Here is a 12,964-nt window from a genome sequence, read left to right as displayed (position 1 = left end):
TGACAGAGATGAGGAGGGAGTCTGGAAATGGGTGGATGGTAAACCTCTGAGCAGCAGGTAAGACATTCATTCTTCAGTCCTATTTAACAGGGATGGGCATTTCTAGCAAAAACAAAACACTAGTCGAAATTCGCTGGGCCAAAGTCGACTTTTCGTCAAAATTACCCCCCTAAAAATAAGAAGAAAAATGCGAGTCAAATTTCACATGGTCTCCCCTGATTTTAAGTATAGTTGAATCGCTTGGTTGAGAAAGCGTCTGAAGAAGAGCCGACTGGCTCGAAACGTCACGCAATATTTAACACGTTCACTGCCATTGACGAGATATCTCGTCTTACAAAATCCAACGGTTGACTGCCAATGACGAGATATCTCGTCTTAAAAAAAATAAAAAAAATTTGACGGTGGGACGTGGATCAACGCCCCCCACGTCTCCTATAAAAATATTGGAGCCACCGAACGTGTACAACCCATTCCACCGACCCACTAAGTGGCGACAGTGCTCTCCAGACTAGAAAAAGCCAGCCAAAACTGCAGGGGAACGCGCGAGGAAACCATTCTCTCATACTGTAAAATGGATTGGCGAAAACGCTTTCGCTTTCGCGCTGATTGCTGGCGGTGGGGGATTGCAAATTTGCATAATAGATTATGGGTGCAACACACTTTGAAACACGCAGCATAAATAAGACCAGAATCGCAAAAGAAACCCCGTTTCTTGGGGTTTCTCAACCGAAAACCCAGAAACGAACGAGCCTCATTCTCATACTGTAGGCGAAAACGCTTTCACGCTGGTGCACACGGGCGCACAACGGTGGGGGGTTCCAAAAATAGACTGGGTGGAAAACACACTTTGAAACACGCAGCATAAAGCCTAGAATCGCACAAAGCTTCATCAAAGCTCTCAAACCCAAGAAACGAGTGAGCCCCATCCAGGGAGGGAGGCTGCTCACTGCTCAGACAGGCAGTAGAAACTCGCTTGTGACAAACGCTGCTGAAAGCCACCAGACAGGCCCACGGAGGGAGGAGTTTGAAGGAGAGGGCGTTCAGAACTATATTGTTTAGATGTCTGATCTCACTGATGCCAAAAATAAATGGTTAAAGTGACTGTTCTGCCTGTTTGATTGAATTTCACAAAACTGCGATTATCTCAGCTTTCAGTCTCAGACGCTGAAACCATGCTGTACTCAACGGCTAATATCTACATAACTACTAACTCTACAAACTAACTCTTTTAGACAGAGAAAGCACACATTCTATTAGTACTTTTGTGAACTTTGTGTTCACAAAGTCCAAGCAGAAAATAATCCTCGGCTCTTGTAAAATGAGCCAGAATCCTCAAAAAAACCCTCTGGCAGAAGCTACCTACAGTAAAAAAAAAAAACGGCTGGCAGTGAATGTGTTAAAAAGAAAATTTTAAAAAATACACGGGAGCTCCAGTGGTGTGCGGATCCATTATTTCTCTTGAATCGCTTGGTTTGACCAAGTAAAAAAAAAAAGCATTGTATGCAAGGTCTATGGAAAAATGATTGGCGGATGAAATCCCATGGACAGGGAGAGGGGGTGACTTTGGCTTAGCATTAGCATAGCGCTCAGATGGCCCATGGAACAGTAGAATATCTCTTTTCTTCATGCAGTAACAAGCCTTGAAAGCTTTTCCTTGTGGCTGAGTGTTGCTGTAATATAGACAGTTTAAGACATTTCTCATGTTTCTAGTGATACTGGGTGCCGCTCACTGGTGCTGCTACTGTCAGAGCTGTTCTGTTGCAGTGCGCACTGCGCAGCTCTGGTGTGCAGCTCCTACGGCAACGTCACATGGACAAACGTGTCATTCTTAAAGAGAAGAGACGGGGGTTTAAAAAAAAAAAAGATTTTCGACTTTCAATAATAAAAGTCGATCTTGATAATAAAAACGATTATTCGAAAAATTCGTTGCCCATCCCTACTATTTAACAGTAAACAGTCAACAGGTTGGCCTGAAAATGATAATGCATTGTGCATCTTATTTTCCATTAAGTACAGTTGACTGTTTTCTTTTTTTAAACAGGTTCTGGTACACAGACCAGCCCAATGGATATGGATATGGAGGTGGAAAACAGGACTGTGTTGTTAACGCATATTACCATGTACTATACAGCTGGAATGATGTCAGTTGTGACTCATCACATTACTGGGTCTGTGAAAAAGTGATTGACTTCTAACATTGTGTCATCTCAAATGAAAACATAATGTGACTTTACCCCCACACCAAGTTTGTCACTGTCTTTCACAGAGGAGGTGACATCTCCTTTTCAGGGATAGTCTTTTATTGTTTGTAAAGAACTTTGTACCGTAAATTCCGGACTATAAGACGCACCGGTCTATAAGCCGCACCTTCAAAGGTGACTATTTTTTTCTTCTATAAGCCGCACCGGTCTATAAGCCGCGGGTGTTTTGATGTTTAATTACCATATGTAAGGCTTCGTGCACAGAGGGGATTGTCGGGAAAGAGATGGCTGTTTGGGGAAGCTCCCATTTATTAACATTTCAACAAAACAAAAGTCAGGTCACTAATCCCCAGACAAAATCACACATTGTGGTATTTTTTGTTTTTTTTACAGTGCACACAGTGTCCGCGGTGTGGTGAAAAGAGGGCAAGAGAGGAAATTAAAACAGAAGTGGATTTATAGTTAGAAAGAGTGCTAAAGAAGAGAGAATTCCGTTTTTTATTTTTTTATTTTAGTTACTCACAGTACTATTGACCAGTCCAACTCAAAAGATATTCGGCAGTTTCACTTTGAGCTCTTGTTCCGCCGCTGGGCACACAGTGTCCGCGGTGTGGTGAAAAGAGGGCAAGAGAGGAAATTAAAACAGAAGTGGATTTATAGTTAGAAAGAGTGCTAAAGATAGTCCGGTCTGGTTATGACGAGTCTCGCTGGGTACAGTACGCCAAAGCGATATCCATTGACTCGATGATGCTGTTGTATGTTGCGCGTTTCTGTTGCACCAACGCGGAGAGGTCCTGCCGGACGAAAAAGCGCGTACCCTCCCAGGTGAGGGGCTTCTTCCCCGCAGCCTGGAGGATGAGTTGACGGTCGGGCCAGCGGAGTAGGCAGATGAAGATGGCCCTCGGTGGCAGGCCGGGGTCTGGACGTGGCCGAGGCGCCCGGTGTGCCCTGTCCACCTCTGGTGGTTTCTCGCCTTCCTTCAGGTCCAGGATGTAACACAGGATTTTGCCACGAAAGCGTCCATGTCACCAATCTCAGCTCCTCTTTTACATTGATCAGGCGAATGTTATTTCTTTTACTCCTGCTGATTAAGTCATCAACCTGCGTGTGCAGGGTTTCGATTTTGCATTTTATCCATTTTCGGACTCACTGTGTTGTTTTTGTCCTCCAGTGCGCGGATGCGCTTTTCCGCATTATAAACTCTGTTCACGGTTGCCTTAGTTTCTTTAGTGAGTGAGTGGATGGACTTCTGCACGTTTTCAAACTTGTTTTCAAGCTGCTCAAAACCTCTGAGCGATGTCGGACTTAATCGATAGTGTTTCACGGAGTAAAAGTTTAGCCCAAGCGTGTATCTCCAGCCTCCAGCAGGTGAGTCATTTCCTCATTCATGGCGTGATTGCTTCGTCTTTTTCTTTCTGCTTACCTGTGTTGTGTTATGTTATGTTATGTTATGTTGTTAAAAGAGGGCAAGAGAGGAAATTAAAACAGAAGTGGATTTATAGTTAGAAAGAGTGCTAAAAAAGAGAGATTTTTTTTTTTTTTTGGAAAAAATCCATAGATAAGACGCACCGTTATATAAGCCGCAGGGGGCAAAAAAGGCCAAAAAACGGGAAAAAAGCCGCGGCTTATAGTCCGGAATTTACGGTAATCTACTTTTTGTCAGAGCTTCAGAACAACTATTTGTATTTGTGAAGCGTCCAGTAGAAGTGTCGATTTACAAGTTCCTCTTTTCCACCGTCTCAATTCAAGACTTACGTGATTTTTGTTAACAAGATTAGATTGTGCAACATCCTGTCTGAGGAATTTAGATAAACTGAGAGATTAGATTGATTATCTTTCAAATCACCTCAAAATACACTTTCACTGACTGACCTATTGTAGTTTTGCAGGGTTTTAATTTGCTTGTGGAGTGTGTTTTTATTTTTAACATTTCTTAACAATTTGTAACTCTGTATATTTTACAATTATTTTTTATTCTGTATGATAAAGTACATTATTTACATTTAAGAGAACAAGAAGAGAAAAGTGCTATATAATATCAATAAAATTTATTTTGCCAACTTATTCTGTCTGGATTAAGAAATAAAATGTTTTTAGAAACACACTAGATTGCCTTGATGCTGAACAGTCTGATGACATCACATCAGATCTCTAGACCCACCCTCCAACTTAGCCATCACAACTGTCTGATGACATCACTGAGGCCCACCCACTTGGCCAAATGGTTAAGTATAAAATCAATTGTAATCATAAATTGTATTTATGTCAGTGCAGGGGCCATGATTTTTACATCATGTTACTTCCTGCATTTTCGACACCAAATGGCTGCTTGAGGTGGGATGTGAAATAGGCGCATGCTCTTCAAATAAATGCATTTTAAGAATTGCTTCTTTCACAAGTGTGGAAAAATAAAATAGATTTCCAACTTTAGCTTATGATGTCCCAATACATTTTCCAAACTTTCTATGGAGCAGACGGGTTATGAATCTTCTGGTGCACCACTACAGTACATGCCTTTCCAGCTCACGCCTTGTTGCCCTGCTTATCTGACTCCTATATCTGACACACATGCACACACACAGACACACACACACACACGCACACACACACACACGCGCGCGCACACACACACACCTAGTAGCCCTTTTTAGAGATTAATTGATCGTCAATTTAGTCCCTAATTTGGAGCAAGTCAACTGGTAAATGGGCCACTTTTCCTTGATTGTTAGTGAAAATGGGGCTCGAGTACATTGATAAATTTTGATTATTTATCAATTACGGGCCAAATGGAACTAAATCTATTAAATAGATTCCGACCCTGATTGGCATAATGGAGTTTGAAAATATCGCGATTGATAATGATTCCCAACTAATAGTCGTTTTCCGGCTGCGCTCGCTGCTGCTCGTCTGGATGACGAGACATTTTTCATAAAATCAGCTGCGTGTGCGTGAGCGAGCGATCCTTCATGAGTCAGTCACATGACCGGAGAGACCCCTCCCCTCGGTGTTGCTTAGCCGAGGAAACCAACAGCACTCTGTCATCTTTTACATCAATTACCGCTCCTTTTAATGCCTTTCCATCACGCCGCTTTCAAACGGGCACCATATGCAATAGCCAGCCCGCGCCTTCCTCTTTCAAACGGGCACCATATGCAATAGCCAGCCCGCGCCTTCCTCTTTCAAACGGGCACCATATGCAATAGCCAGCCCGCGCCTTCCTCTTTCAAACGGGCACCATATGCAATAGCCAGCCCGCGCCTTCCTCTTTCAAACGGGCACCATATGCAATAGCCAGCCCGCGCCTTCCTCTGGCGCTTGATGCAGAATGAGTGATGTCACCTCCTGTTTGGAGTCAAAGAAGGCGGCGGAGGCAGGAAAAGGATGGAGGGAGGGGAGGGGAGGGGAGGTTGGAATAATTTGAATAAAACTGAAGGACAGTCTAATAACAAAATGTCCATTCTTCCCCCCTCCAGTCGTGATGTTAATTTCTTATTTCTCTCAGACTTGGGGCGCTGCGCGCGGGCGGTGTGAATGAGGGGCGGGGTCGTGGCTGCTTTTAAATAGACCTGCCACCTCCAGCTTAATGGAAAAGGCAGCTCTCTGGAAAATAGAAAAAAAAAGGGAATTAGAGGCAGTTGACACACACGGTGCTCCGCCTCCTCCTCCTCCAGCACTGTATGTTTGAGCGGGCGCCGGGACCGCCATGACAAAGGCAAATTACTGTTGTCATTTTATTAAGGGCATCTGCCTCGCTAGGGCAGCAAGGCACTGACTGGAATGTGCAAAAGCCACTGGAAACACACAGGCCTGGCTAAGAGAGCAGGCAGGCAGGCTTCCTCTATACGCCCATAGAGAAAAGGGAGGCGTACGTCCGGGTAGTATAGCGGTAGGTCAATTCCCTGCCTACCAACACGAGGGTCGCAGGTTCGTATCCACGTGTTACCTCCGGCTTGGTCGGGCATCCATACAGGCACGATTGGCTGTGCCTGAGGGTGGGAAGCCGGATTGGGGGTATGTGTCCTGGTCGCTGCACTAGCGCCTCCTCTGGTCGGTCGAGTCGCCTGGTCGGGGTGGAAAGGAACTGCTGGGAATAGCGTGATCCCTCCCACGTGCTACGTACGTCCTACCGGTGAAGCTCCCCGCTGTCAGGTGAAAAGAAGCGGCCGGCAACTGCGCATGTGAAGCATGGTGCTAGTCTACGGCTCTCCCCAGATCGGGAGGGGGTGGAGCAGCGACCGGGGAAGCCAATAGGGCAGCATGGGGATAAATTGGCCAAATATAATCGGGAAGAAAATGGGGACAAGGTTGTGCTTTTGGGCATCACCAATATATCTATCGTTTTTTATTTTATTTTATTACTTTATAGACAGCATGTTGTGTATATTTGATCATTTTTCTTAACTCAAGTTATTTGTTCCATTTGTGTTTTTCTAGTCATTTATAATTATTAAATTCCCAGTGAAGTTGAACGTTTCAGGGCACTGATGTCATTTTGGACAATACAGTATATTGATAAGCTATAAATAAATATCCTGCCTACATTACATATCTCAAGTCATGTCTAGTCATCATAACCTTTTCAACGGTTTGATATTTGGGGATTATTGCAAAAAAAACAATTGTGTAATATAATGTGTATATACAATATAAGAATATCGGCCAATATATCGATATAGATTTTTTTTTTGCTATACTAATATCGGTATCGGCCTCAACAGTCCTGTTTCGAGCGGGCTCGACCCAAAACATCAAGGGCCATATCTTAGTGCACGTGCAAGGGGTTGTCATTGCTAGTTTTTTCCCCCTTTTAATGACCACTGGGTCACTGAAACACATCCTTTGTACTGACCCAGTGGTAATGAAAAGAAAAAAAGGGAGATTTTGAGTGCTAGAAACTAGCAAAGATCATGCTTGCCCCTGGCCCTTGGTCAAGATATGACTCCAGGTGAGGTAGTAAGGAGCATTAAACAAATAGCAGTAATGAAGGAGACTGTTGCGTCGCCTGTGTTGGGGTCAGAAAGTTGCAGCCCCTCTGTCGATGTGGGGAGAGTTGTAGTAGACTAGCACATGCTTCCTCCAATACATGTGCAGTCACCAGCTGCTTCTTTTCACCTGACAGCGAGGAGATTCACCAGCAGGACACCGCAGCAGCACGTGGGGGGGATCACGCTATTGCCCCAAGTTACGCTCCCCCCCGAACAGGCACCGATCATAGGCTGTAAGGCAGCGACCAGGACTCATAACCCACCGGCTTCCCACCTGCAGAGTGCAGACACGGCCAAAATGTGTCTGTAGGAACGTCTGACCAAGCCGGAGGTACCGCTACCTAGAACTGAACCTCGGTCTCTGCGGTGGTTAAGCGAGTGCTTTTACCTCTAGTCTACACTACACAGACGGCCCCTCCTCTAGTCTACACTACACAGACGGCCCCTCCTCTAGTCTACACTACACAGACGGCCCCTCCTCTAGTCTACACTACACAGACGGCCCCTCCTGCACTGATTTCTGTATTAAGCTGACGGGCAAATCAGAGGGATTTCTCTCATCGACGGCCCAACACTGACCGATAGGGGTGGGGGGAAAAATCGATACACTATAGTATCGCAATATTTTGCCTGACGATATTGTATCTATATTTGGACGCCAAACGATATATATAAAAAAATAAAAAATAAAAATTGCAGGCAATGCCATGCCAGGCCACCGGGCATCTGCCCGAAGCACCCGATGGTGCAGTCCGCGCCTGCAGTGGCGTTTTGAGTTCAGAGAAGCGTAATAATGTATAGCCTACGTGTGGGGCAAAAACAAAACAAAACAAAAAAACACTACATGTTTTACTTCCGGTGAGGTCAAGGAAAAGGTAGGAAAAGGACAGAGTTAGGAGTGACAATATATCGAAATATCGCAATATTCAATATATCGCAATACTAGCATATCACAATATCGTAATACTATCGTATTGTGACTCAAGTATCGTTTTAGTATCGTATCGTGGGCATCTGGTGATTCCCACCCCTACTGACCGATGGCCCGGTCGGTCTGGGGCTTAAGGTAACAATATGAGGACATCTCCGTTTGAATAGGGTTGTACTGCCTGATAAAGTATTGTACGTTTGAATAGGGTTGTACTGCCTGATAAAGGATTGTACGTTTGAATAGGGCTGTACTGCCTGATAAAGTATTGTACGTTTGAATAGGGTTGTACTGCCTGATAAAGTATTGTACGTTTGAATAGGGTTGTACTGCCTGATAAAGTATTGTACGTTTGAATAGGGTTGTACTGCCTGATAAAGGATTGTACGTTTGAATAGGGTTGTACTGCCTGATAAAGTATTGTACGTTTGAATAGGGTTGTACAGCCTGATAAAGTATTGTACGTTTGAATAGGGTTGTACTGCCTGATAAAGGATTGTACGTTTGAATAGGGCTGTACTGCCTGATAAAGTATTGTACGTTTGAATAGGGTTGTACTGCCTGATAAAGTATTGTACGTTTGAATAGGGTTGTACTGCCTGATAAAGGATTGTACGTTTGAATAGGGCTGTACTGCCTGATAAAGTATTGTACGTTTGAATAGGGTTGTACTGCCTGATAAAGTATTGTACGTTTGAATAGGGTTGTACTGCCTGATAAAGGATTGTACGTTTGAATAGGGTTGTACTGCCTGATAAAGGATTGTACACTACTGCACTGCTAGGGGCTTGTTGTTTTCCATAGATTGGGTACTCCATCTGACATCATCCTCTGTGGGAAATCCAGCCACCATCATTACCAGCTCTCATCAGGGAGCCTGTTAGTAATCTGACCCTAATCAAAACACAATCGATAGCGCATTCCACAAAAGCCATTGACAGTAGGGAATTAGAGTTCTGGCTGATAGTAGAGAGACACATTTAGACCATCACGCACAATGCTATACCGACTAGTCCATTATCTCTCCACGCTTCTTAATATCGACAATATTTTCTCTTTCAGGATGGCAACTTTGGCCATTGTACAAATTTAGAGGTAAGCTCACACAATGAATGTCAGCATTATTAATAGGCTGGCTAAAACAGGCTGATGATCTCGAAGCCAATAAAGTATGTTTTGCCCCCTTTATCTCAATCTTATGCATATACACACACACACGCTAAATAATTAGAAAGAGAAAGCAACGTAAGAAGAGAGAGAAGCTGAATGGCTACAGTTAGTGTTGCTGTCCTTTACTCACATAGCCTAATTGACATCCATGCTGAGTTAATTAAGCTCAGGTGTAAAAGGACTCCAACCACAGCAGGAAAACACACAAACAAAGTGCTTACTCTAATCTGAGCACCAATGCTTTGCTACAAAATTAGATATTTTAATTGAGGGCCTAATTAACCAATCGGAATAACTCTCAGCCTTGGTTTGTATTGTCGCAGCTCACTGTCACACAAGGGCAAGTATAGTTCTGAGGCGCGAATGCTGGAAAGGTAAGGTATGTGCTATTCTTATAACAAAATCAGAGTACATTATGTTCATTATGTTAATGAGAACCGTGCGAGTTTTCCTTTTATATCAAGTCAAGAAGCTAAAAAGTTGTAACGTGAGTTAATTTGCCGTGACATTGTACATCCTGCGATGTGACTATAGAGCACATTTGTGATGATGCTGAAATGATACCACAATATCCTGCAGCCCTACTTGTAGTTCAGTAGTTGTAATAATACTAGACTCGCGTTGCCTTTGAGGCTATATCCCAATTTTGGGTTTGTGCTCACCAAACACGTTTCATTCAGGTTTTGGACAAATTCTAATCAAGATCTTTTGAAAAGTCAAAAACCTCAAAATTCAAATCAGGTGCATTCCCATTAACAGCCATTAAGGCAGGGTTTTTGCAGATTTCAAGTTAAAATTTAAACTGATAGTTCTGATTTTTGGAAACCTGGTGGAGTCAACCAGGTCATAATGTAACCATGCTAACAGGCTTCCTGGTCAGTTTTGGGGGGGGGGACGACAGAACAGTTCTAGAGAATTTGCTGCACTGACAGCTTTGTGCCACACTACGCTGTCAGGGCTGGAACAATCTGGCTACTTTATCAGTCTGAGGATCATCAATTTTACCCTGCCCTCGTGAGGTCTGGCCCACATTCCACTATTCCACCCGTCTCACCGGATGCTGGGAAAATGCTCTAACTCATGATAACGTGGACTGGAAAATGAGATCTAGGGTTATACTTTAAAATCAACTTAAAATTGTCATCACAAAAAAGCAGGAAATGTAAAAATGGAAGAATAAATCATGAAAATAAATGAAACTTTCAAATCAATTTCCTCAGGAGGCACTAATTGCAAATCTTTCACTCCATTTCATATTTTGTAATGTTATATTCTTCAAAAGGTGGTTTATCATTCATTCATTGCATATGCTATAATTTTCACTTGCAGTTTTCTAAGCAAAATGTTGTAGTCGGGTAAAGGGGGTACACAAATCAGGGAAAAGGGGTACTGAAGCCAAAAAAAGTTTGAGAAGCACTGGATAGCACATGTCAGAACTCAGTAGTGAGCACCCCAGGCCACCGCTCTCCAAGGTGCTGATCCTGCTGCAGTGCTTTCTCTCTCCCCTGCCCACACTGTAGAAGTAGGAAGTTGGAACTTGTTTTGCTCCTGTACGTTTATTAATAACGCTGCTTTGTCACTTTCTGACGCGCCGACCCCCAAACCCGCAATATTTCTAGTAAGCTGACCCGAACCCGCCAAACCCATGGATGAACCCGACCTGCGGGTTGTGGGCCGGCCTGAGCCTCACTACTGGCTAATGTTTCAGATAGCTTTCATAAAGAAGCTGAAGGAGAAAAGTCTGTCAGCAACCACTCTCCACTTGATGAATGATGCTATGTGATGCAATATGAGTCTAAATGATGGGGGGGGGGGGGGCATGCTTGAACTCCTTTGGAGATTTCAAGAACTTACTTGGAACTACTCAGAGCAGGTGGAGCGCTCAAGCCGTGTATATAAAGTAAACGTGACAGATGGTTCAGACCTCATATGTCATCTGTACATTTGGATCAGAGGTGTCTACTCTTAATATGACACATGTTATGTAGATATGATGATGCCATGTGTCAACCGGATTACCACACCCAGCAAGTGGAAAATGAGTTACAGAAAGCTATCCATTTGCAGCCAAGACAGGAGAAAAATAATCTATAAAGAAGGAAAAGTCATACATCAGAGCCACGCATGGGTGAGACAAACTCTAAAGCAGCACAAATTGTAATTTAGTGGATATGAAGTCTGTACTTTAGTTTTTGAAGCCTGAGTTTCAATTCTATCTCGGAAATGAGAGAAACAATGTATTTGCTTTATTAGGTAATGTTTTGGTAAATCGCTTAGTATAGCTTTAACAAACCAAGGTATGCTCCTCCCTCCTGCTGCACATGCACTAATATGCATTTTATTGGGAGAATAGTAGAAAATAATTAATAAGTGGGGTGGGGTTATGCCAGTAGGACTACTAGTTAAAAGTGGACACATAATGTGGACATGCAAACCCTGAAAATGTTTCTCAGGGTAGGGTAAAACAGCATCAAATATCACCAATATGGCACTTTACAGAAATTACACCAGTACACACAGCTCATTGGCTGTTTTTGTCATTTGGTTAGAATCACGCGTTAGTTAATTACAATCACCTGCTGTTATTGCCCTACAGTACCAAGTTAGCTGTGTGATGATGTAACAGAAAACTTGAATGCCCTATGATGGACTACGATTTACGTTAGTCTAGTCACACCACGATGCCATGAATCATGAACCATAACGCTAGCTACATGTAAAGATACCATGAACGGGAAAAGTTAATGAGATAAAAACAAAACTAACGTTGGTCAAACCAGACAATGTCAGGTAACCAACTGCTCCAGAGACAAGACAGTTTTCAGAGTAACTGACTAACGCTTTATTGCTGGTTACGGTTTATTTATATTTACAGCCACCGGAGTAATTTAAATATGATAGCCCGTCCTGTAAGTAGCCCCTTTCATCAGAAGAACACATGCTATTTTGCCTAATAATGCGGCTAACGTTAATGTGTTATCTTAATGCATTGCCAACTAGCCAAAAGAGCTAACTAGGCTAACTGTAGTGTTCTCAGCAGCGAGTTGCCATGGCATCAGCAAGCTAAGGTTAGCTATCTTCTTGGCAAGTGAACGCATCTTGGCGTGCAACTTCCATGACTAGACTACACTTCTTCTGCTTTGCTTCCATGACTACACAACGTGACAAAACATGTATAAATGCGCCAGTAGCTTGTATTTCGATGCTACCGCTAATTAGCACTGAGGCCTCGCTAAAGCACCGGCTAAGCTAACAGTAGCTTAGCTAGTACGCAGTAGGTTAAGTACGCAGTATTGACATGTTATTTCACCTTTAGATGGACCAAAAACCCGGACTTACCTCCTAACGATGCCAGTTTTAATCTTGAGTTGCCGTACTCTTGGGTCTGCCATGGTTGCAGTTGTTGTTAGCTTACAGTAGTAGCGTTAGGTATCAAAAAGCTCAGTCACCACAGTACGCCAGTTGAAGGATGTGATGGGCGACTCATGGACGAATCATTCTTTCTGAAGTGCTCTGAGTGTTTCGATAGGAGCCAACCAACACGAATTTTTACCACGTGCGCCAGCACCTGGTCAACTCGTCATAATTCACTGAGTCAGTCAGTCAGTCAGTCAGTCAGTCAGTCATAATATCACAGTAAGGACAGTTAAGACACAAGCCAATAAAGCATGATTATAGCA

At 43.4% G+C, this 12,964-nt stretch overlaps 1 protein-coding gene across 1 annotated transcript in view; it reads right to left on the bottom strand.

The window, feature by feature from the left end:
* Window positions 1-12,761, bottom strand: part of tbca (tubulin cofactor a) — a 32,342-nt gene extending 19,581 nt beyond the window's left edge. Inside the window, exon 1 of the mRNA XM_083641924.1 lies at window positions 12,624-12,761. Coding sequence (XP_083498050.1) covers window positions 12,624-12,676 — 53 coding nt within the window. The 5' untranslated portion in view covers window positions 12,677-12,761. The remainder of the gene's footprint in view (window positions 1-12,623) is intronic.
* Window positions 12,762-12,964: the final 203 nt, after the last annotated feature.

Source organism: Poromitra crassiceps, assembly GCF_964638095.1.
Source record: "Poromitra crassiceps genome assembly, chromosome: 8".
In the NCBI taxonomy this organism is placed as follows: Eukaryota; Metazoa; Chordata; class Actinopteri; order Beryciformes; family Melamphaidae; genus Poromitra; species Poromitra crassiceps.
Note: the sequence above shows the minus strand (reverse complement) of the source record. Positions and strands in the feature narration are given on the sequence as shown.